This window comes from Microtus ochrogaster, chromosome 17 (genome assembly GCF_000317375.1).
Source record: "Microtus ochrogaster isolate Prairie Vole_2 chromosome 17, MicOch1.0, whole genome shotgun sequence".
Lineage (NCBI taxonomy): Eukaryota > Metazoa > Chordata > Mammalia > Rodentia > Cricetidae > Microtus > Microtus ochrogaster.
In genome coordinates, this window is record NC_022019.1 from 34,036,265 (window position 1) to 34,060,903 (window position 24,639).

At 44.1% G+C, this 24,639-nt stretch overlaps 1 protein-coding gene across 1 annotated transcript in view; it reads left to right on the top strand.

The window, feature by feature from the left end:
- The window catches only part of Clybl (citrate lyase beta like), a 217,099-nt gene that overhangs the window by 177,196 nt on the left and 15,264 nt on the right, over positions 1-24,639 (top strand). Inside the window, exons 3-7 of the mRNA XM_005355696.2 lie at positions 10,832-11,020; positions 15,441-15,542; positions 17,262-17,355; positions 18,611-18,778; positions 23,215-23,339. Coding sequence (XP_005355753.1) covers positions 10,832-11,020; positions 15,441-15,542; positions 17,262-17,355; positions 18,611-18,778; positions 23,215-23,339 — 678 coding nt within the window. The remainder of the gene's footprint in view (positions 1-10,831; positions 11,021-15,440; positions 15,543-17,261; positions 17,356-18,610; positions 18,779-23,214; positions 23,340-24,639) is intronic.

Below are 24,639 nucleotides of genomic sequence, written 5' to 3' on the forward strand. Positions count from 1 at the left end.
TGTAGACCAGGCTGGTCTCGAACTCACAGAGATCCGCCTGCCTCTGCCTCCCGAGTGCTGGGATTAAAGGCGTGCGCCACCATCGCCCGGCTCCCCCTTCTTTAAGGAAAAAAATGAAGCAGATATAGAGAGATGGTTCATTGGGTTCAGGCGCTTCCCACCATGGCCTGAGTTGGATCCCTGGAATCTATGTAATGGAAGGAGCGAACTAGCTCTCTGCGTGCAGGCTGTGGCACACTCGAACTCCCCCACTCCCACATACAGATAGATAAATGTAAAATGTTTGAGAGCCAGGCATGTAGCCCAGTTGGTACCCTCCCTGCTTGCCCCAGCATGTTTGGGCTAGATCCCCAGCTCCGCCTAAATCGGGTCAAGTTCTCCCAGCCAGCACTGCAGAAATGGAGGGAGGAGGAGGATCAGGAGTTCAGGGTCATTCTTGTCCTTGGCTGTATAACCCCGTGTGGTGAGTTAGAGACCAGTCTGGAAATACTTGAAAAACAAAACAAAAACGGGGTGACCCACACCTTTAATCTCAGAGGCAGAGGCAGGCAGATCTCCAAGTTTGAGGCCTGTCTGGTCTACAGAGGAGTTCCAGGACAGCCAGGGGCTACAAAGGAAACCTTGTCTCGAAAACCAAAAACGAGCAAACGAACAAAAAGGATTTGCAGGTCACCACCATCATCCATCCTTTATTAATTTTCATCTCTTTCATGGTTGGTTTTAAGAAAAAATATATGAATGAGATGGAAAAGTACAACCCTTTAAAATACCTAGAAGAGGGTAAGACCCTTTAAAGCATTTGGTTAGTAAGATGGCTCAGCAGGTAAGTTGTTGGATCGCTGTCAAGCCTGATGACCTGAGTCTGACCCTCAAAGTCTGTATGATGCAGAGGACCAAATCCCTCAGTTTGTCTTCTGATGACCATGCGTATGCCAAGGCACCCACGCTTGCTCACACACAGACAAGTGTGCACATTAAATAAATGTAAAAATGTTTAAATGCCTGTACATTTGTCATGTGAAAGGACCAGAGTAAGCCAGATGTGGTGGTGTAGGCTCACAGTCCCAGTTTTCCAGAGGCAGTTAGGAAAGGATCGCCACAGTTTTGAGTCCAGGCTATGTAGTGAATTTCAAAGCATGACCAGGTTTCAAAGGCCCCAAGCTAGCATGGTTAATTGACTGCTTGTCTAACGTTCAGAAAGTACTGAACCTGTGATACCCAAACTCTCGGGAAGCGGGAAGTTGAAAGTCACTCTCCCTTACACAGGAAGCTTGAGCAACCTGTCTCGGATACATGAGACTCTGTCTCAGACAATCTCTTGTCTGGAAGTGTTTGTTTGTTTGAGGGAGGCAGTGTTTTTGTTTGTTTGTTTTGTTTGTCTTTTGTATTAATTTCTTTTTAGCTCTAAAGCCTAGCCCGCGTGAGCAGCTGCTTGGGAGAGTCACGGTCCAGTTTGGCACACCGTAGAAACAGCTGTTCTCCTGTGGCTTCTGCTGATGCCCACGTTGTTGCTCTACCAAATTTTCTTCCTTCCTGGCTGCTAGGAAGACAAATGACTAACAGACTCGAATTGTCACCCAGTGTTCCGCTATGGGAAGAGAGGGGGTCGGGAGCAAGTTACCGCAGTGAGCTTAGCCGGCTTTGCTTCGTGGCAAGGCTGGTTGTGCCAAGCTGCCGGGCGTTTTTACTCCTCCTGGTATAGTGCTGTAACTCCCGAGGTGTTGCTGAAGTGACTGACATAGAGACAGGATTTTCTGACCCCAGTATCATTGTTTGTTCATAACCCACCATGGACAGCCAGAGAAAAATGTGGCCCAGTATGCCTCCAAGCCTTGGTGATGGGTAGAGAATCATGTCTTCCTGTATAGAAGTAAGCTAGACTTTAATGAAAAAAAAATTGTTCTTGGGCTGGCAAGATGGTACTTGCACGAACCTGGGGACCTCAGTTCAACCCCCAGAACGACGGGAAGGTTGAAGGGGAGAAACAGCTCCATCCCATCGTGCACATACACACAGTCACAATAAACAGACTTTTAAAATTTGGTTGGTTGGATGATTTTTCTGTGTAGACTTGGCTGTCCTGGAACTCCCTCTGTAGACCAGGCTGGCCTCAAACTGGTTTGTGGTGGTGCACATCTTTAATCCCAGCACTCAGGGGCCAGAGGCAGGTGGATGTCTGTGAGTTCGAATCCAGCTTGGTTTACAGAGTGAGTACCAGGACAGCCAGGACTACACAGAGAAACCCTAAAACAAACAAAAACCCAGAATCTCAGGTAACTCAAATTGGCAAGAAACTTGCTGTAAGGCTTAGGATGACCTTGAACTTCTGACCTTTCCTGTCTGCCTCCTGACAGCTGGGATTACCTGTGAACCCCACCCAGTGTGTGAAGGTTGGAGTCAGGACCTCAGCAATGCTAGGCAAACACTTCTACCAAATGAGCCAGGCGCCCAGCCCCAATAGCTGCTTCTTGATGTGCACACGGAGAGGAGACGTTTAATCCTCCTCCCACAGGGTAGCTGGAGGAGGTCACCTGACAGAATGTATTGCCAGCATCACTTACAACTGTTCAGGCAGGGCACAGGTGATGTGCCTGTTATCTCTGCCGTGTTTGGACCCTCGGTAAGCCTGCCTCATTAAATTATGAACCGATCACTCTTGGTTTACCATGAAAAAGAGCGGAAGCACCGGGCTCCTGCCCCGACCGGCGATCTGCAGCACCTGCAGCAAATGCCGCGTTTCCCTCCTCATAATGAAGAAAGGTAGGTGCGCAGGCCTTTGATGACAGGGTTCCCTTTTGCTTGTTTACTTTGATTCTCCCACGCAGACTGCGACCCAGCAGGAGGGCTTTTAAACCAAAACAGTTAATTACCTCCTGTAACCCAGAGAAGTCGTGAAATATAAATACCGGGAAAGGGAGAGGGCAGCTTGGCTCCAGCGGTACTTTGTACCAGCTGGGGAAGAGAGACACCTTCTCAGTCCGCCAGGGGCAGGGTGGAGGGAGACCAATTAGCAGGTGTGCTCGGGGAGGTGGTGGCCACCCACTCTGCTGTGTCAGTGGGCTGGACTGGAGTCCCCCAAACAGAAGGTTGAATGGGAGTGAGTCGTTCTAGGCCTTCAGGCCCTCCCAAAGGACGATGCTTCAGTGTGGAAGCGTGACCGAGGACAGACCTCCCCTAGTGCAGTCCTGGACACAGGGCACCTGGTCCAGAGCGACCTTAGGGTGCGCCTGTGAATTCACGTCCTCTTGGCTCTTCAGCTAATTCTCTGCTGCTCTAGTAGACTTGTTTGTCTCTCTGTACAGCCCCCTGCCAGTAGGCAGGGCTCCCCTCCCCTGACTTCCTTCTTATATGTGGGTCACCTACTTGGTTTTTGTGTGTGGGTGTGTGCACGTGTGTGTGTGTGTGTGTGAGTGTGTGTATGTGCATGTGTGTGTGCATGTGCATGCATGTAAGAGTGTGTTTGCGAGTGTGTGTGAGTATGTGTTTGTGTGTGTGTGCGTGTGTGATTGTGTGTATGTGCATGTGTGTGTGCATGTGCATGAATGTGTGTAAGAGTGTGTTTGTGAGTGTGTGTGCGTGTGTGATTGTGTGTATGTGCATGTGTGTGTGTGTGCGTGTGCCTCAGCACCCACATGGAAGTCAGAGCACGGCTTTCAGGAGTCATTTTCTCCTTCCCCCATCGATTCCAGGACTTGAACTTAGATTATCAGGCTCGTCCATGGCAAGTGCCTGTCCTCTTGAAGTCACCCCATCTGTCCATCTGGCTCCCTCCTAGGGGTGTTCCTTCTGCTGCCGCTGTTGACATTCTTAGTTGTCAGAGTCTCCAAGCCCAGTCCCAGCCTCCCTTGCTCCTCTCGGGCTCTGTGGGAAGGGCCACCCCTGCCTGTGGGCGGCAAGTTTTGTTCCACTAGCTAAACCCTACTACACTTCTAATCCTATGGGCCCCATCACTAGCCATATACTGCCGTATGGCACTACTAAATCGGTAAGGTTGCTTTGACAACCAGCTGACAGTTCCTCAGAATGCTGAGCGTACAGTTGCTATGTGACATTATAAAAGGGAGGGGTTCACAAATATCCATAGAACATGTCCCATAACATCCCCCAAATTAGAAAGCAACCTAAATGTTCTTTAGTTGATGATAGGTAAGTATAACGTGCCGTGTGAACACGATGGGATATTGTTTGACAGTAAAAGGTGTTGATGGATGATGGAACACGAGCAAGTCCTGACACATGACCACAGATGAAAGAAGCCATTTACGGAAGGTTTTATATTATGTCTCTGAGTTCCAAAGCAAAGCAAATATGCAGAAAGGAAAAGTACGACTGGGGGAACCACATTGTATGAATCTTGTCTCGTTAAAGCGTTACCAAGGGACTGGAGCTAGGGCTCAGTGGTTAGGGACACTTGTGGCTCTTGCAGAGGACCTGGATTGGGTTCCCAAAGCCGTCGTGATGACCCATGATAGCCCACACTCCAGCTGCAAGGGATTCAGTGCCTCTGCCTTCTTGCCTCTGAGAACACCAGCCATACATGTAGCGCTTATTAAATCTTCAAAAAGAAAAAAAGAAACCAAACAACAACACCCAGAACCAAATAGAAAACAAACCCACCAAAAACTCACAAATAGTTGTCTACAAATTGTGTCCTCAGATAACAAAGTGAAAGTTGTCATTCTTAAACTTTTCATTGTGGGGACACTCAGATAGACACAAATGTCAAGGAGATTTGTGAGGTTGTGTTTGTTTTTAATAAACATAGAGTCAGTCATTGACCTGCTCCCCAAATACGAACATTTTAGAAATCTTTTCACAATATTTTTTCTCAATTTTATTACCGGAGTTTTGAACATTAGAAAATTTGAAAGATTATACAATGAAAGCCAAGTCTCCTCTGCTGTGTTTTCCCACCAGCACACTGTCTGCCTGTCTTCATCTGTCCTCCTGTCCGTCATCAGCTCATCTTTTAAAATTTATTTCCATGTAAGTTGCAGACAGCCCCACTCTTCCCTCGGTCCTACCACATGCTTATCACCGACTAGGGATGTTTATTGTACGTCTTCTGTTTTTTAGTGAAACTCATATACAGCGAAACACACAAATGTCCAGCCTTCATGCCTCGACGTGAGGTACATGTGAAATTTTGTGTCACTCAAAGCCACGGTTCTAGTGTCTTTTGGAAATACTTTCAATCCTTTTACACTTACTGATTTGGGGAGGGGGTGCATGTGGAGCACACCCCACTTAGGTCAAAGGACAACCTGCCAGAGTCAGTTCCCATCACCTAATTTGGGGGATCAGTCTTATGTCCTCCAGCTTGGCAGCAGGGACCTTTGACAGCAGGGCCTCTCTGGCTGGCTCTGTTGGAAATGTTAATTCTTCTCATGGAGTTTTGAATGTCCTCATTGTGTTTTCTATGTTGTGTTTGCCTGTTGTAGAGTTGATGAAATCTCCGAGATGAGAAATTTCAGTACATACCATAAGCTTCCGAGCCTTCTTGGTTCTTGAAAGATGGTTTGTAATTTTTTTTTTTTGCCGTAATCCCTTGTTTTAATGTATCTTTCATGATTAACACACCAAAAACTGTCCTGTATCAAAATCTATCGTTTCACAGTAAATAGGCTGTAGGATGAGTCAAGGCATGAAATTTTAAGCCAGTTAAGACACAGAATGTCATCAGTGCAAGCTTTTCTTTTTCCCTTCCTTCTTTCCTTCCTTTTTTTTTTCCTTTCAGAAAACAACCCAAGATTTCTTTTCCACAACAGCAACACAAACCCATGAACTAGAAAGTCATATGGCCAAAGCATGCCCTGTTCATCTCTTAAAAGTCGGAACAAAATTCATTATTTTGTACAATTAATGCCTTATTAAATGCCCACGCTGTCTCTTGCCTCGTGAAACACATTGCCAGTTTGCAAGAATCAAGGAACATGCTTTTCAATTCGGTTACTACATCCCTCTTAGTGACCCCTGTGACGATGAATTCTGTATGTTTATAAAGAAACGCAGTATGGCCGCCTGATACAACACACACCTATGTTGTGTTGCAGGCATTTCCGCTTTTTACTATGTGTCTCTAGAAAGCAGATGAAAAGGAGGCCTTTAATAAATGGAACAGTTCGCACAAAGTTTTTTTTTTTGTTTTGTTTTAAGCTAAACTTAACCTTGACAATTTTAATATAAAGAAGCTGCTATCAAGACCTTATGCTCAAAACTTGGGAGAGTCCACACCTGTAACATCACTACGAGTGAGATGAGTGGAAATGGGTTTAGAGGAGTTGATCCAGAAAAAGTAGTTTACCAGTGCTTTGGAATGTAAGACATGGCATTTCTCTCTATGGAATGAAAATATTAATTTTATATGTGCTTTTTAATTACAAAGGCTGCACATCTCCCCCGGGTCTAGAAGGTCCTTCCTACTCTTAATTACCGGATCTCAGCGTCTAGTGGAGGCAAGCTTTCCCCCTTCCCTGTAAAGAGTATACTTTAATGTTCACAGTTTGTGCATATGCGGGGGGAGAGGGGGCGCAGAGGGAAGGTGTTAATTCAGATGTTAGGGAACTGTGATGATGCTGTTATTTAAGGCACGTATTTGAGTGTGTTTATACTCCGTGGTTCTATAAATAAACCCGAGGGGGCTCCTGGATGTCTCGATGCGTCTTGAATCCCGTGCCCTGTCTGTCTCATCCTATCCGACAGTAGAATTGATGCTCCTCTAATCCCTGGAAGTTTGGGGCTAATGAACCGACTGCTGGGCGGCCGCCACGGAGCTTGGTCCCAAACTATACTGTACTTCACACTCGATTTATTCTCCAGATGGCGAGACTGTGCCGCCCCGCCGCGAGGGACCACCCCTTCCACTGGAGTGTAAAAGTGGACGGATGTTGTTTTCTTTGCAGATCTCCTCGTTCTGAGCTAGAAACTCGCGAGGATGATTAGTTATTAGCTCTAATGGGTGCCAACTGAACCAACTGCACGCAGATTTTCTCCCTTAGTTTCGGAGGCCACAGTCTTGGGGATGGTTGATTTATCCGCTTCCTTACCTCACGGAGCGTGTCTCCTCCCCAGGTGACAGGAATCCAGGAATCCAGGCTCTGAAATCATAGCACGCCTTGGTTCCTGGCCCAGACACGGTCACACAGTACTGTGGCTTATGCATAAGGACAGTTTTATTAGCCTCTGGTCCACTGCACCAAACAGCCTGTGACACGGAATATCGACCAGTTGCGGGAGCTTTGGGAAGGCCACTTTTCAGAGCAGGGCCCTTGGAAGATTCTGGTCCATCCCAACTTGTCTGAAAGCCACGTGAAATCTGCAGTCAGACATGATACAGAGGACCCAGTGGCACTAAGTTGAACACTTCCAGGATCCATTCAGCCTTCAAGCTTGTCAGTTCTGAGAGGGCCACGTTCATCCTGCCACGAGGACCCATCAGCGAGGCTGTGCCGTTTGCAGCGTGATCCCTCCTCAGTCTCCCTGAGACCAGCTTTCCCCCCTTAGCGTTCTTCCATCACAAAACACATTCCTTTCAAAATTTCTGAAAGTCATTCTGAGCACCCCACTGAGGGAGTGTGACAGGCGCCTGGAGACCTCCTATTAACCCACCTGAAGATGGGGATGGAGGGAGGAGTAAGGCTGGAGAAAAAGATGCGCGAAAGGAAGGGAATGATGAAGATGGTACGGAGAAGTCAAACGAACAGACCGGGTGGTCGGAACTCACAGAATACACACCACTAATTGTTCTTAGAAGCCGCCTTCCTCACAGCCCAACAGATGGCTTGGGTGTATTTACTAGCACAGTGACATATTTTACCATTAAAATAATAATAAAAAAATCCACACACTTGTTGGTTGGTGTAAATTCAGTAAGGTTGTTGGATATTTTGGGATACGTACCAGAGGGATGCGCTCCTCATTGATGTAAATTGTAGCAATCAGCAGCCTGTTAGTCAGGGTGTTGTGTGGCAATATACCTCAGACGCCATCCTCTCTCTCTGGAAAGGTGCACCACTGTGCCAGGAAAGAGCGCCCTGTTTATTCTGAGCCAAAAAAACAAAAGGAAGAAAATGCTGAGCGCTGGCTGCTCATTATTATAACACGAAACGGACTAATCAGATTATGCCTAGAAACTGGAATTAGAGGCCTCGTTTGTAGCCAATTTCACAAGGATTGAGTTTTACTAAGTCAGCCGGAATGTGCGGAAACCATGGCAATCTGACTTCAGATGAGAAATTACAAACAGGTTTGGGACGTGAGCTCTGAACAAACATTTCTCTTCAGATCCAAAGGAAATAACCACGCAGCTTAAGGGTCCGGTTCTGTTGGACACCAGAGAAGCAGTTTAGAGAGTCGCCAGGGATTCTGCGTCATCGTTTGGTAGACATGTTTATTCAGTCTTTCCTTTGTAAAGACAGGGTCTTGTAATGTAGACCAGGCTGGCCTAAAACCTGACGTCCTCCTCCCTCAGCCTCCTGAGTGCGCCACCACACTTAGCTTGACGGCATAATATTTTTACCCTTAAACAATCCAGAGAATTACCTTTTATTCTCCCAGTCAGTGTTTCGGTAGATCTTCTGCAAGGCTGTCCTGTTATAGGGTGAGAATCCGGAAGTCTAACTTTTGCAGATCCAAACTATCCAGACCTAGTAACTGTCCGGACGATGTGCAGCATGACCTGGTTTTTTAGGGTCTCTGAGGCTGTGGATCTGAAGGCACAGGGACCCCTCCAGCTACGACAGACAGTCTTCGAGCCCCGCTATCGAGCTGACTCCTGTTCTCGGCCATGAGGACATCCCCGTTAGCCTCTGCAGGCACAGTACATGGAGTACCTAAGTGGACTGCACTGTGAAACAACCGGTTTGGGCAAGGGTGGGTACTGGAGAGGGGGTTTAGAGGTTAAGAGCTCATCCTTCTCTTGAAGAGGACTTGTGTTTGGTTCTCCATACCCTCATCAAGTGTGGTTCACACCCGCCTGTGACTCCATCTTCAGGGGAGTATGATGCCGCTTACCTCTTAGGGCATTTGTGTGTACATACGTCCTACAACACACACGTATGTAATTAAAGACAAATCTGAAACATGAAATAATGGCCATCCATCGTGTGGACCCGAGTCACTATTGACTGCATCATCTCATGTGCTTTCTCTTGCTTTTGCCTAAATTCGGCCTAAGTATGCACAGCCAACACTCTGGAGATCAGGTTTGCACAGAGACATCCTAAATTCGTTCTGGGTGCTCTTTCCCCTGTCCCGATAACGCTAAGCTACACTCTGATAACACTGTTTAGCTCAGGCCCCAACTGGAAACCTTCCTGATTTCTGTTCTGTCTTATGTCTGGTTTAAATCAACTGTCTTGGGTTGTCTCTGTGGGTCTAGACTTTATGTTGGCTTAAATAATTCTATCACTTTTTGTTTTAAATAGGCTCTTACCATGAAACTCTGCTAGCATGGAACTCGCTATGTATATACCAAGCTGGCCTTGAACTCCGTGATCTGCTTGCCTGTCTCCTGAGTGCTAGGGTTAAAGGCATGCTTACTTCGTGCATCAAATAATTCATGGTTCTCTATGCTTTGGGGAGCTCTTTTCTAAGATAAGTGTTGCTATTCAAATGGCTGCATACTGTCAGCTTTTTCAAAGGTTTATGTAATTTTATGTGTTTGAGTGTTTGCTTATGTGTGTAAATGTATATGTGTATATATATATATATGTGCACCATGTTTGTGACTAGTGGCCATGGAGGCCAGCAGACTGTATCACTCTGCGGCCACCAAGTAGATTCTGGGAAGTAAACCTGGGTCCTCTGCAAGAGTACTGAGTGCTCTTAACCACTGAGATATACTTCCAGCTCCAGGACCTCTTTTTTTAATGCATTCATCAGTATTAGATGCTTTAAAGTTTTATTGGTGCAATAAACATTCTTCCCAAATGAAGCTACCTTTGATGAGTGTTCCTTCTGGCGGTGAGAATTTGTTGAGGGCTGTTGGCAAGATGGAGGACTTTATTTTTGAAACTAGAATTGGCGGTAAAGAATGGCCCTAAGAACTCCCTTTCTCTCATTGCCAGCCCTCAGCTCTTCGCGTTCTCTCTTTCCCCCGCCCACCCCACAGTCTTCACCTCCAGCTCAAAGCCGGTACGGCTTTTCTCGGGATAATTCAAATGTGACTTTCAGCTTCTCATAGCTGCAGCAGAGACTGTCAAATGAAAGAGAACAGTCTGTTTGTCAAGCACTCCATGAAGGGATTTCTTAGTGCTATTACTGGTTCCCTCTGAGTTAGTGAGAACCTTTCAGGAAGTACTGAATGTCAGATTCCTGTAAACCCTTTCTTAATTGAGTGTCAAGACGCAACTTGGCCACACACAAAAAAATAATAACAACACAGATGAATCCTTTTTTAAAAAACCGTGATACCTGGGGAGCTGAAGTGCAAGGGCTTGCATTTCGACTGTGCTGACAGATGCCCGTGCCACGACTCCAGTGGCATCTAGCTTCTAAGACTGGAAATGAGGAGAAAGACTTGGAGCTATGCTTAGTGCACAGTCCATGCCCAATCAGTGAATTATTTTACCCCCTCCACTAGAAAGTACACAAATGAGCACATTGCTCTGCCGTTCAGAGGTACACAGTCAGTATCCCCTTGTGTTACAGCCGTTGTGCAAGATGCGTAGAAATCATTCACCCCCCTATGAGTGTGGATGATTCGTCTCCACTACCATTTTCTGGTGGACAGAAATTCTCATCACAGTGTGCATCAGAGTTCCGGGACTATTCCTTGGGTCTTCCTTAACGTTAAGAGTAAACTTAAGTCCATTTTTCTCGATGTTCACAGGATGAAGCGCGGCTGAGAATAGTAAAAACTCTCGAAGACTTTGACCTGGGCCCAACAGAAAAGTGTGTGAGAATCAACTCAGTGTCCAGTGGTCTGGCTGACGCTGACCTGGAGACCATCCTGCAGGCCCGAGTTCTGCCCTCTAGTGTGATGCTACCAAAGGTGGAAGGTCCTGAAGAAATCCAGTGGGTAAGCTATGCTTTGCTGTGTGGCTCAGGGCCAGCTAAGGAGTTGTCTCCAGGACCGGGAGGGGACGGCATCGGTTTAGAGATGCGTACCCACACAGCTCACGCGATAACTCATGCGTAGAGCGGTTGCTTGTCATGTGTCAGGTCTAGGGTTCAGTCAGCACCGTGAGAAAAGAGAGAGACTCGAATAGACAAGGAGGACATGGGGCTGGATGTAGCTCTATTGGTAGAGGGCTTGCCTAACACGCAGAAGGCCCTGGTTAGATACCACACAGCATCACCTGAAATTGGGTGTGGTGACAAAAATCATATAACCCCAGCACTCAGGAGACAGGAAGATCAGAAGTTCAAGGTCATCCTCAGGTTTGAGGCCAGCCTGGGCTACATGAGATCCTTTCCCAAGAAAGAAGCAGAAGGAATTGTGAAAAGCAGGTAGTAAATCTATTTCCTTTCCCAAGAATCCCACTTTCCCCAACACGTTTCCCCGAAGAGCTCTGGAAACAAGCTTTGGAAACAACTGCTTTTGCTTTCTGAGTGCATCTGTGGTCACTACGGCTGCCTCCGTAGCCCTCACAAGTCAGTTCCTGGACACCAGCTTGCCTGAGAATCCATCCGCCCTGCTGCTGGGAAGCCAGGGCTTGTACTTGGAAGAGCCATGACGTAGATGGTTCTGGCTGAGGCTCTCCTGGAGCCGTCACAGGCAGTGAGGACTTCTAGCCGCACATGAAGCGAAGAACCCAAAGCAGAAAAGGGAAAGGTCATTCCTTAGGGCAACTGGAGGAAGAAACAGGAAGCTTTTAACTCGTGGTTTTAATTAGCTCAGATATTATTTCCTGAACAGCTCTCTGGTGCGCCCCTTTTTAAATTACTGTCAGGTGTGTTTGCGTTTCACGACAGACTTTTCAGCCAATAAAAGCCTGAAATGTAAAGTGGTTGGCATGTCAAATTACTTAAGAAAACTTTGAAATGGGCCCAATTATGCTATGATTGTTTTAATTGTGAGATTCGGGAAGGGAGTATTGAATAGGCAGTTACTATTATTCTGTAAGTCTTTTGAATAAAATGCCATTTTATTATACCACTTGGAGCAGAACCTTTGGGAATAACTGGGCTGAATGGCTGGTGGGGCATTCAAAGCCATATCTCATATTATCCTGAAGGCTGTGCCCCTAGACATAGCAATGCTGTGAGTAGCTGTCATACCTGGTAAAACTGCTCACTTAAAAAAAAATTAACAATATATTTTTTAAAATAATCTTTGGTGTCCTGCCTGCATGCATGCATGCATCTATGAAGGTGTCAGACCCCCTGAAGTTATAGATGGTTGTGAGCGGCCATGTGAGTGCTGGGAACTGAACCCAGACCCACCGGAAGATCAGCCAGTGCGCTTAACCACTGAGCCATCTCTCCAGCCCCAACTGCTCACATTTTTAATCTGTTGGGATATGCTTCATCTTTATTGTCCATACGTGGATCACCTGCCACTATGGCTGCTGAGCACTTGAAATGTGGCCAGTGCGATTGAGGCGTGCACAGCTCAGAGTAAAACACACACATGCTGACTTTAGAAAGTTGGTATTCTTTCCAAGTAGAGAAAGAAAAATGGAAAACATCTCAATTTTATAGTGGTTCCATATTGCAGTCATAATATTTGGGATCTACTAGTTGAATATAAGATATGAAAAGTCACTTTATCTTCTCTACTCTTTAACCGTAGCTACTGAAGATTGAGAACTGTTACACATGTAGATGCCATGGTATTTGTGTTGGCAGCTCTACATTGGAGCTCTCTCAAAGACCTGCTCATCAAGGGCTTATGTTTACTTAGTTAACCAGAGATCTCACCAAGTTAGCCTTAGTTACATAGAGAGACAGGGGTGTAGAGCCTATTAATGTCCCGAGGGCTCCGACCCCATCCAGACAAGTGTTAAGCTGATGGAGGACTCTAAATTCCTTTTCCCGTTAGTTTCCTTGTTAATGCCTATTAACACCGCGTCACTGTTCACTTAAGATGGGGATGAGATCTCCCCAACCTGGAGCTCAGCTTCCTGTCGCTGTTTCAGATCCGTGGATGTAAGGGGCACTCTGAAATAGGACTTGTAGCTAGCAGAAGTCTCCGGGGCTGTTTATTTTCCTCTCGGTTTGTATGTGTGCGGAGCGTAAAACCCCAAGCCTGACGCACAACTGAAAGACCGGCTTGCTTGTTTTCTTTTGTGTGAGAATCGCCTGCTCGCCTTTTGTCGTTAGTGTGGGCTCTTGTCTGACTGGCACGGCTTATTGGGCTGTAACAAGCGTAACTCTGCCTCTTTTGTCGCGGGACAATTCTCCCACAAATCCCAACAGTGTGCATTCTTCCAACAGGCTATTGGGTGTGCGCGGGGACTGAAAGAATTGCTGAGCCCTGCTACTTCATCTCCTCCCCAATCTCTTTGTAATTTTCCCCCCTTCTTTTCCTCACGCCCCCCCTCCCCAGTCCCCTCCACCTCGATGAAATGAACACTTTACCAGGCCGGAAACATTTAATCGTCTCCTTTTGAAAAAATTAATTGAAACTTCTCCACTAGTTACCTTTTGTGTTAGTACTTAATGCAATTTTTTAAGAAAGAAGGGGATGGGGAAGGGGGAGGGGCTAGCATATTTTATTTTTAAATGCCCCTATTGGCTATAAAGCAAAAGGCATTAGAGGTTTTGTTCATTAAGAACAGGGGATATCTTGTAAAAGATTTACCTACTTGTAAACTTTACGATTTTTGTAGTTATAATGACTATCACAGAGAAAGGTCCAAGTAGCCTTGGGAGTTTTTTTTCTTCTTCTTCTTCTTCTTTTTTTTCTTTTTCTTTTTTTTTAATGAGAAAAGAAAACCCATAGCTATGTATTCAACACTCAAACCACCAATATTTCACTACTTGTTTTCAAGTTTAATTGTGACATAAATTATGTTTTATTTTCCCAGCATCTAGTACCGTACGGCTGCCCCATCCAGTCAGCCTCCTCTTGGCCCGGGCTGTGGTCGTGGATGGTTCCTTCCCTGAAAAGTTACTAGGAGAGGAGCTGGTGACGCGGCTCGGAGGGAGGGGCGGCGAGCAATGGGAATCATTCTTCATTACTGAAAGCTGTGATTTATTTTAGCCTAATTGTAAAGTTACTGCAAATCGCTGAAAAGCTTTTTAAAGATCCCAGTGATTAGGTTTTTTTTAGGGGGGGCGCACAGGCAAGGAGGGGGCAGGTAAAGGGGAAATAACACCTTTAATCCTGCCTCTGGTAAATAGGCTGCCAGCTTTTAAAATGAGTTTCCTTTCTATTAGTGAGAATATTATGCTAAGCCTTAAGCATTAGTTTTTTATGTTGCCATAGCAGCCTTATTCCTGCAGGGTGGTGACCTGTGATGATTACAGTACAAAGCTTATAGGCCTTGAAACCCCCTTTGAAGATGAAAAGTCTTTGATGGTTTATATTTATGCAAATCTCTTAGATATGATTTACCCAACTGAGACTGAATGGAGAGATGATTAAAATTCCCTTTTCCTTTGATATCCATTAATGGCTGAATATTCCTTAAATTTAAATGGATATATATGTTTTCAACTTTATTTACAAAAATATCTTTATTATACCTGTGTTTCTTTCTCTCTCTCTCTTTTTTTATCTTCCCACATCTTATTAGATCTAGATAGACATAATAGATTTACAATTTAGATTGTGGGGCTACCCCCCCCTTTTTGAATCGGGGGGTGTGGGGGATCTGCGAGGGAGCTTTTGTATGTTTCCAGATGATAGATTTTGGAATTTGGGCTACCCCACTGGCAGCACAGAGCTAGCTGTGAACTGGTCTCATGGAAAAAATTGGCAAGCTTTGGTCTTCAAAGAATTAAACTTCCTTTTTAAGGTCTTCCTAGGTAAGCTTAAAAAAAAAATTATGAAGAAAACCCTCCCGAACAAAGGGTAACGGCACTATAACAAATGGTACCGATTTTACATACGTAGAAGGCAGCTGAACGCCGCACCGTGCACGTGTGTCGGTGTTGGGTTCGAAACAAAAACAGAAGGGCAGGTAGCGAGCTGCGCTTTGTTCCCGCGCCTGCCATTTGCATTTAGTGGAGAGGAGAGGGTAAATATGTTTTCCAGGGAACCATTTAAACCTGGGAGTCTCTCCTCCCTCCTAACTCCTAGGCCTCAAATTATTTCCTCTGGAGGAAGGCGGATTGTGGTGTTTGAGATTTCACTTTCTGGTTTCCGGGGAACTTTGTTACCTTTAGTTTCTCTGTTTTGCTCCCCCCCCCCTCCCCGTCCTTTGTGTGGATGAAGGAGGCTGGGATATTAGTTCCTCAGGTCAAAGGCTTCAGCCCTGCTCCGGTGTCTGCATTTCAGGGGTTGAACTTCTGTTCTTGTCGCTAATCACCTATGACACTTCTGATTTTAGTTTTCAGACAAATTTTCATTCCACTTAAAAGGCCGAAAACTTGAACAGCCAATGAATTTAATCCCCTTTGTGGAGACTGCCATGGGTTTGCTCAATTTCAAGGTAAGAAAGCCATAATGTGGTGATGTAAGTTAGCATTTTATTTTAATTACCTAAAGGGAACAGTTTTTTTTTTTAATTTGAACATCTACTTAAAATTTTTTAAAGAAAGATTTGTAAACAAAGAAAGGTATTTATACCATGTCTTATCCATCCTACTCCAAAAACATTATCTTGGATTGTCAATATCTTGGAAGACAAAGAAAGCAGTTTATAAAGAAGGCCTTGTGTGTTTCAAATATCTAAACAAAACATTTATGTGTTCCTGGAGTATACACATATATATAAAATCACAGAATGAACTGTGTTTTCAATTGGTACATGTATAGATTAAATGTACATGGATATTTTATTTTGTCACCTTTATGAATTAAATCTGAATTGTTTTTCCTGAAAATTGTCTTTCCATCCTCCAATGCCCTGGCCTCTCTGCAGTACTATCATCTGTACTCTCTAGCGGATAAGACTATTGTTTATAGTTCACGTATATAAATAACTTAGTGTCATGTTTCAAACATAATGTCTTCTAGCACACATTTGAAAGGATGAGCTGAGCCAGTTCTCAGCCACCGTGGCTGTGTGGTTACATTAAACTACCTGTCCTCCCAGACTCAGAGCCAGCTCGTCTGTCTCCCTGATTTCCCAGAATGTGTCTCCCAGCCCACCTGACCTTGGAATGACTGTCTAGCACCCCCTGTACCCTCTTCCCAGATTTTCTAGTCCTTAATGTTTTAATGTTTTGTTTTATTTTCTTCCACTCCAGAGGGCAGGGGGGAAAAATCACTAGTAAAAGTTAGATGGTCTGCAGTGGAGAACATACAAGCAGATGCTCGGGGAATTTTACAGACCCACAGGGGCGTGCAGGAGGGCCGAGTGCAAATTTTGGGGGGCTGCTTCACGCCTGTCTCGTGACTAAATCCTTTATACAAATAACCACAGAGTGTCGCAGCCCACCCTAGCACCCCCAGAGCACAATCAGGAGCACATACACCCCTTAGCTGGAATCAGATACGAACAGTGATTTAATTTCAAACCACAATTTTGCCGTTTTATTCAGTAATGTATTTAGGCACTCCCACAAGGCCTGAAATTAATCAACAGTATCCCCACCACTTCCTTCATCCCGTTCCCATCCACACAAATGCTAGCACTTCACAGACCCAAGACCCACAGTTCCACCTCCAGCGAACGTGATTCGCCTTTACTTTCGTCTGGACGTGTCAGAGTTGCTTTGTTCCATTCCCTGGGTGACCCGTAGCGTTTTTATTTCCCCTCTGGAGTTGTAGGTTTTGCACTGCCTGACTTTAAGCCTGAAACCATTTTACTTGACCCTAATGCAAATAATTCAATTAGTTGGATTTCAAAAATTCTTCCCCCTCTCCTGTGGCTTTATGTTTACTATTTAATTGTCACTTAAAGCAAAAACAAATTCTGGAGAGCCATAAATTACTTATAATAGAAGCTAAAAAAAAGTTCACTCAAAGTCGCCTAGAAGATTGGGTGGCCTCTAGTTTGAGCATTCTAGCTATGTAATAAATAGTGATGGCTCTATCAACGTAAACACCAGGCAGAGCAAACGTGTATGAGGTACTCATCCAGGGAACACTAAAGCTTTGGGGAAGGGCTCAGTTTGTTTCAGCCAAACTGTGTTAGCATCCAGATCTTTTGTATCGCTGGTGCACTGGCTCCCAGCCTCTGAGGCCCTGTTGTGTTCTTTTCCAGGCAGTGTGTGAAGAGACCCTGAAGGTTGGGCCTCAAGTGGGTCTGTTCCTAGATGCAGTCGTTTTCGGAGGAGAAGATTTCCGAGCCAGCATAGGTGTTGAAGATATCTCTCTCTCTCTCCCCTAGCCCCACCCCACCCTGTGTGTGTGTGTGTGTGTGTGTGTAATTTTTTCTTTGCCCCCTCACGAAGGGACATTTGCATAACAATGCATATTTCCCAGTCCTGACCATGGCTTTTTTCATGACAACTCACTGACCACCACTTCCCGATAATTTAGGGCTCCATTTCCTGCTCCCAGAGTCCTGCGTCATTATGTCCGCTCACTTATAAAGTAACTAATAAAAGCCCCCTTGCAGCCTCGGGCATGCTCAGGAACATACGGGGTCTACTTGGCTTCTACTAGCAGCAACAGCCCAATGCTGGCTTAAACACTTAGTCCTCATGTCAGTCCAGGATCTGGGCCTCCAACCCCGTTGGCTTCAATACAGTGACTTCTACATTAAATGTAGTAGGCAAATATTTTTTAAGATAGATTATAAATTTGCCTTAGTGTATATTTCAGAACATTTATTGTTAAACATTTCCTGGCCCCAGCCATTGCCCAGCGATGTGTTTCTCCCCTTGCGCACTGCACTCTTATCTGGGTGTTTCCACGGTTGGAGCCGGGAGGCCAACATTACAGAAAGCCTCTTCAGACCCACATCCCAGGGTTCTGGGGACACTTTTCCTAGTATTGTAGCCAGACTTTAATCAGTGACACACTCCCTCCCCTCAGGGTGAAAAAGAAAATTTTCTGTTGACACAGGTCTTCTCAGGAGACTCCCCTGTGCCCCGCAGCTAAGTGTACTACAAGAGGTAGACAGGCGCTTTCTGCCTCTCCCAAAATGAGAGTCTTTCTCATTTCCCAAGTGTTCCAACCAAACCCCAGAGCGCAGGCTCAGGACATCTTTGAGGACAGATGTGACAAGAGCCCGTGCCATTCCTAAGAAGTGAGCCACTTGCCCACACGTGGCCTCCCAGATACGTGCAGTTCTGTGTTTGACCTGACACTCTCCAAGTGATGATAACACAGAGGAGGAGAACCCACTTCCACCTCCCGGTACAGAGGAGGGGCCTTTTCCAGGCGCAGGTACCAGTGATTATATTGAAAAGTGTGCCAGTTCACTAGACACGTGCGCCATTCAACATTCCTTCCCCATACACCTGTCTTCCTGTGCGTATTAATAATTGCTTTTCTGGGATGCAGTCCCCAGGGAAACACCTTTATAACCTGGTTCCTATAGTACGTGTGTCTGGGTTTGCTTCCAAGGGCAAAGTCTCACTTTTTTATGCATATTCCACTTAACAGGTGCAACAAGCAACAAGGACACCCAAGACATCCTCTATGCCCGGCAGAAGATTGTCGTCATAGCGAAGGCCTTTGGCCTACAAGCCATAGATCTTGTGTACATTGACTTCCGAGATGGAGATGGGCTTCTCAAGCAGTCAAGAGAGGCCGCCGCTATGGGCTTCACTGGTACGATGCCTGATGCTGTCTTAAGCGTGTACATTAGCAGGCATCCCAGGAAAAAGAGATGTCTGCTCACCGCATGACCTGTAACACGAGACGGTGCACAGAGCAGAAGGCACATAATCACTAGCTGGGCTGGTGGGTGACTTGCTCTCTCTCTGCAAATTATAAAACATAACACTTGTTTCAGCTTTTTTCTTTGCATTTGTTACTCACCCCAACATCTTACTAAGTATTTCAGTGTAGTTTGAGCTGACCCAGGCCAGGGATGAGGCCATTATGGGAGGGTTTCAGAGTGAATAACTGTCAGAAATTTAGATTGATGTAACATAAGAAAATGTTCCTAAGATAGTTAAAGTATTAATTCATCTTTAATTGATGATATTGCCTGTGATTTGATTTTTACTTATAGCTGCTTTTTTAAAATTATCTGGATACTTTAAGCCCCTTTAAAGTACTCAATAAGTGTCTGCATACCTGCCAACGTCTACGGGTACGGGCTGGCACTGGGTCCATGAGTCCCTCACAGGCCTGCATGGGGTACAGGCAGGCACTGACAGTCATCAATGGGCTCATCACTCCTGTCCTCAGGAGTCCAAGGAGCAACTGAAAATCACGTTCTGCAAACAGAACTCTGTCTTTTGAAAACCTTAGTAGAATTCTTATGCATAAATAATCCTGTGCAGTTGCATGCAAATGTGCACATGAGTGTTTTCTCACACACACACACACACACACACACACACACACACACAACTATTCTCTCTTTCTCTTGTTTATCCTTACAGTGAAAGTGCTAAGATTGATAGCTATAAATATACCCAGCAAGGAGGAGGAGGGAAGGAAGGGAGAAAAAAAATGTTATTCCCTTTTAAGGATATTTTGGTACTATACCTAGTCAGCATTTAGCTGAAAGTCTCATAACATACCTTGAAATGAAAAAGGTATATTAGCAGAGGATCTCTTATCCTGAAACAAAATGGAAAGGCTTAAGTAACAGTATGGTTATTTTAGAGTAAAATAATCCTGACATCTGTTTTTGTATCTAGCAGAGCACTGAAATAAACCTGATGCCTAGTTTTTTAAGCTTAAGAGCATACAATCCCATGCATAGAAGTGTTGTCCAATGATTTCAACTATTAGTAATTTCTCCTTATATTTAATATAGACCGAGGGGGGGGGGATCCCCCTGCTAATCAGCGCACGGGGCATGCCTGTCCTTGCCTCCTTCCAGTGGCCAGTTAGGATGAGGCCCAAATGGGAAAGCTGGAAAAAGAACTCCATGAAATCTATCTAAAAGACCCTGATGTTGTTGGCCTGTAACATGTGCCATTAGCTGCCAGGCAGCCAGATGTTGTTCTGAAGTGAGAGCAAATTCAGTAGGAAAGAGCGCCCTGGCCTCAGCCACCAGCCCTTCATGTTCTTGGGTTGATGTTTTTCCAGCTTCCTCTGGGGCTCAAAGGTTTCTCAAGATACAGAACTGAATTAAATTGGTCCCCGATTCAATCTCAAAAGACAAGCTATTTCAAATCCGGTTTAAATGTCTAGACTGTGCCCAACTCAGCACGAAGAACTTATGGACCTGGCACTATTGTTTCTGCCCAGCGGGGAGCATTAAATCACAGGAAGATGGAGGCCAGGGTGCAGGGAGGCACCGAGGGCACGGTGCCCATTGTGCATCCAAGTGACAGAAGCTGTAAGCTGGGGGCCACACGCCGTTCATACTTACTGATTTTGAGAGAAAAGCTCTTTGTTGCCACGACTATATTTCTACATACTAATAAAAGGTAGTCAGAAGAGACTACGTATAGCATTTTTTTAAACTCATGCTCTCACTGAATATTTTATGCTACCCTTATTTTAGAGTACTAGGTTTTGGGATTTAGTTGTGATACCTTAAGTCTTGTGTAAGGAAGGGAAAGAAGAAACAGAAGATGAAAGGGAGGGAGGGGGGAAGACAAAATATTGTCACCAACTGTACAGTACTTGTCTGAAGCAGGTGGTCAAAGGGCTTAAAAATCAATGGCAGTGTCGTGTAACGTAACACTGGTACAGGCCAGGTTGTCTATACTTTAAAGCAAAAATTTAAATGTGTCCACACACGTATTTAGTTTTATTTTAGGAGAATGTAATAAAACTATATCATTTCTCCCATTTCCTCCCTCCAAAAGAAGTTACCATCACACCAAACAGTGGGCTGTAGTTTGTATTTTGCTGTCGTTACTGCATGGGGTCCCCACTCACATTGACTGATCTAAAATCAATCCGTTGGCATAGCCGTTAACTTTAGGATTTTTTTTTTAAAGTAATAAAAAGACACCCAAACTAAAACTTGGGAGAATGCCTTCCCCACTCACTTAGCCATTGCAGTTACTATGGTATTACATGCTATGAGGCAAGATTATAAATATGAAAAGCAATATAGGTTATTTTTTCTTGTTTTCTTTTTTTCGTTTTTTTTTTTTTTTCTTGCCTCTTTTGTAGAAGACAGAAATGACACCATCATACAGTTACCTAAAAGACTTGACAGGTATTGATTTAAAGCAAGATCTATCAAGTGGTCCCTGTAAAAAGGATCTCACGGTCATAAATTTTAATGCCGTCCAACTTTGCACCCTCTTGGTACCTTGTCAATAACAAGCCTTCTGGATAAAATATTTGCTTCGTTCCCACACGGCAGTAAAGCCCGCTATACATCGGAATGTTTGCAGTGACGAAAGTGGCTTGGCATGCCAGTGTACGTACACTGTAAAAACCCAGCATAGATCTTCACAGTGACCTCTTATTCAAATATAGGTACTTCCCAGCTGTCGGGAGATTCCACGAGAATCTAGCGAGCTGATTGTTTGCTCTTCACATTACAGTGCCTGTCCCAAAAGTTTCCGTGAAATCTGCCTTTTTGCACAGCAGTGTAAATTATGTACATAAATTATAAAATCCCAGGCTAACAATTAGGAAATGACTACTGGGCGCTGACAAGCTTTTTAAATAATATTATTACAACTATTAAATTAATTAAATGTGGAATGAATACCTACTATTTGAAAAGAGTTCAAATTTGTAGCTCCTGTTATTTTGTCTCCAAAAATTAGTCTTCCGATAGTTTGAAGTACCTTTATTTGCATAGGTGCCTAACATTTTCCTTTGGCACTGACAGGCCGGAATGCAATGGTAACATGGAATGTTTCAACTCTGCCAGGGCCTGAAACATATTATCTAGTGGACTATTGAAACATTATCACAAAAGAAAAAAATCCCTGTTTGACTATTTTTACAAACATTGTTCCTTTATCTACTCCACAGAATAAGGGTAGTAACAGAAACTGGTGTTTTATAAAACATCTGGGCTGTAATTGTAGTGGTTAAATATTGAAACAACTGTTTCAAAAGGAAAGCAAATTAATGTGGCAAGAGATACAGTTAGCAGCCATTACATGTACATCAGTTTTAAAGAGGCAATTTGTGTTCATAACTTTATCATGTAATGCAGCATAATCTCATCACTGTGACATTAAATTATATTGCATTTTATTAATGACCTGATTAAATACCATACTTCCCCAATTGTTAAATTGAGGGTTTTTTATTAACAGTGTTGATTGCATAGAATCCTTTGAGACCTGTGTATAGCTGATGCTTTTATTTAAAATCCTTAAACTTCAAAAAGAATCAGAGATTTTTTTGAAGGTATTTCTACATAGATACGATTTCTTGTAATTTGAAGACTAACCAACTCTCATACTATAAGAAAAAAGGGAAGCTCTGAATATATTTTTGGAAGCTAAATTTTCTGTAGTCTTTTTATTTAAAATTTTTTTTTTAAATTATCTAGATGCCACAGTATTCAAATTTGCCTCTTATGTTACAACTCTAGATAAATTTTCATTAAAATGCACATGTTAAAAATGACATGCTCAGAAAGAAAATTACACAGATTATCGTAAGGTAGTGTTTGGTATTAATATGGTCATAACATCTGTGGAGAAGCTTAATAATTGACACGTCGTTGGTGTAAGAACTATAGGAAGCAACACAATCCTCCCACACAAGCAGAAGAGACAGCTTATACAATTTGAAAGAATTTTCATTTAATTTCATTCTACTCAAGATAATGGATAATTTACAGATATATTCTCCAGTTAAAAATCACAGGCAAAGTAGTTATTCAACAAGCTGCCTCGTCAGCCACCTGTGACTAAAATAAGAGATTTTTCTACTACATAGTGGCACTTCTATAAATCTAGAGTGCTGTTTCCCCCATACTGGTATTTGTTCTTACATGGTTTTCTGGAAAAGCTTGTCTGATTGTGGGTTTTATTTTATACTGTTTCCGTTCTCCAGCACCCACTCTGTGAGGCATCCAGGGGTGTCCCAAGCTGGACACACTTAGTTTGTATGAGGTGTCTGTCCCCGAGCCTTCAGTGTGGTTCCTCTCCTTGCAGGTAAACAGGTGATCCACCCTAACCAGATCGCGGTGGTGCAAGAACAGTTTACTCCGACCCTGGAAAAAATTCAGTGGGCTGAAGAGCTGATCGCCGCCTTCAAAGAGCACCAGCAACTGGGAAAGGTAAATGTTTTGTCAGTGCTTCAGTGATGCTGGAGTTTAAAATACAGTGGGCAGGGATGAGGGAAAGTAGTACCTATGAATGCTTAAGGAAAAGTCATTGCGTGTGGCAGAAGGAAGGGGAAATGTGGGATGGAAATAAGATTTATCCTTGAGAAAAATCCCTGAAGGCAGATACCCAATCCCTTTCCCTAAACATCTCACTAATCTGTATCTTGTCTGTACGCTGTGTTGGCAGCCTTAGAAAAAGTTAAGTCTTGTTAGTTCCTCCTGTGCAGTCTTCCGAGCAGCGCTTGTATGAAAATAATTTCAGACCAAGGTGCGAGTGCATCGTAACGACATAAACAGTTTGGCCACATGGCTCTCGTAGAGGAAAGAAATAAATTTCACGTTATTATAGTTGGGGGGGAACTAGAAAAAAGAAGTACTACTGTCTCCTCAGGTTTAGTCATTTAGGGTGGGAGGTGTAGATGGATTTGTACTGATTTCTGGACCTGAGGTTTGGAAAGAATGGAAGGCAAATTAACACTGAGTGCGGTTGTTCTAATTTAGTGCTTCATTGAGCCTGCGTTTCCCGCTCTGTGGGTTTCTGCTGTGTAAATATTGCGGTGGTAATGCGCAATCTGTCCCCACTTTGTGCCAGTAACACTTAAATTAGGTGTCGCCTGAAGGAAGGTTTATGCATTGTCGGTTAATTGTCTCAAAGGTTATTTGCAGTAATACCGTTTGCCTCTTTTTCAGAGGGATGATCTAATCTCTCACCTCAGCCCGAGCCTTCTGTAAGGAATGGCGTTGTCTTGCCTTCCAGTACAGAAATGCTTAGGAGAGAAAGAATGCCAAAGTCCTGGGTGTTAAATAAATAAATAAATAAATAAATAAATAAATAAATAAATAAATAAAAGACAGCAGAGGAGAAGCACAAGCTGGTTTTCAGTGGTGGACCAGGGACAGTCGTATGAGAAGTGTCCTTTGCACGTTCCCTGGCACCAAGGACACCTGAACATCACAACACTTGTTTAAGTGGGTAACAATATTAAGTAGGTCATTGCCTACAGAAGTCTGCCTTCAACCATGAACAGGCATATGCCCACCTCCCCCCACACGTTCGTACAGATTCATACTTAATATACAAAGCCTGAAGTTCTAGGATCTAGAATCTAGAAACGATCCCATTTGGACATTACACCAGTTTAATGATACATAGCATTTTTTTTTTAAATTTCATATCAATGGTGACCATCAAAAATATTCTGCATTTCACAGAAAAATTAATTTTAAGTTGGCATCGTACTTTATTTCTGTT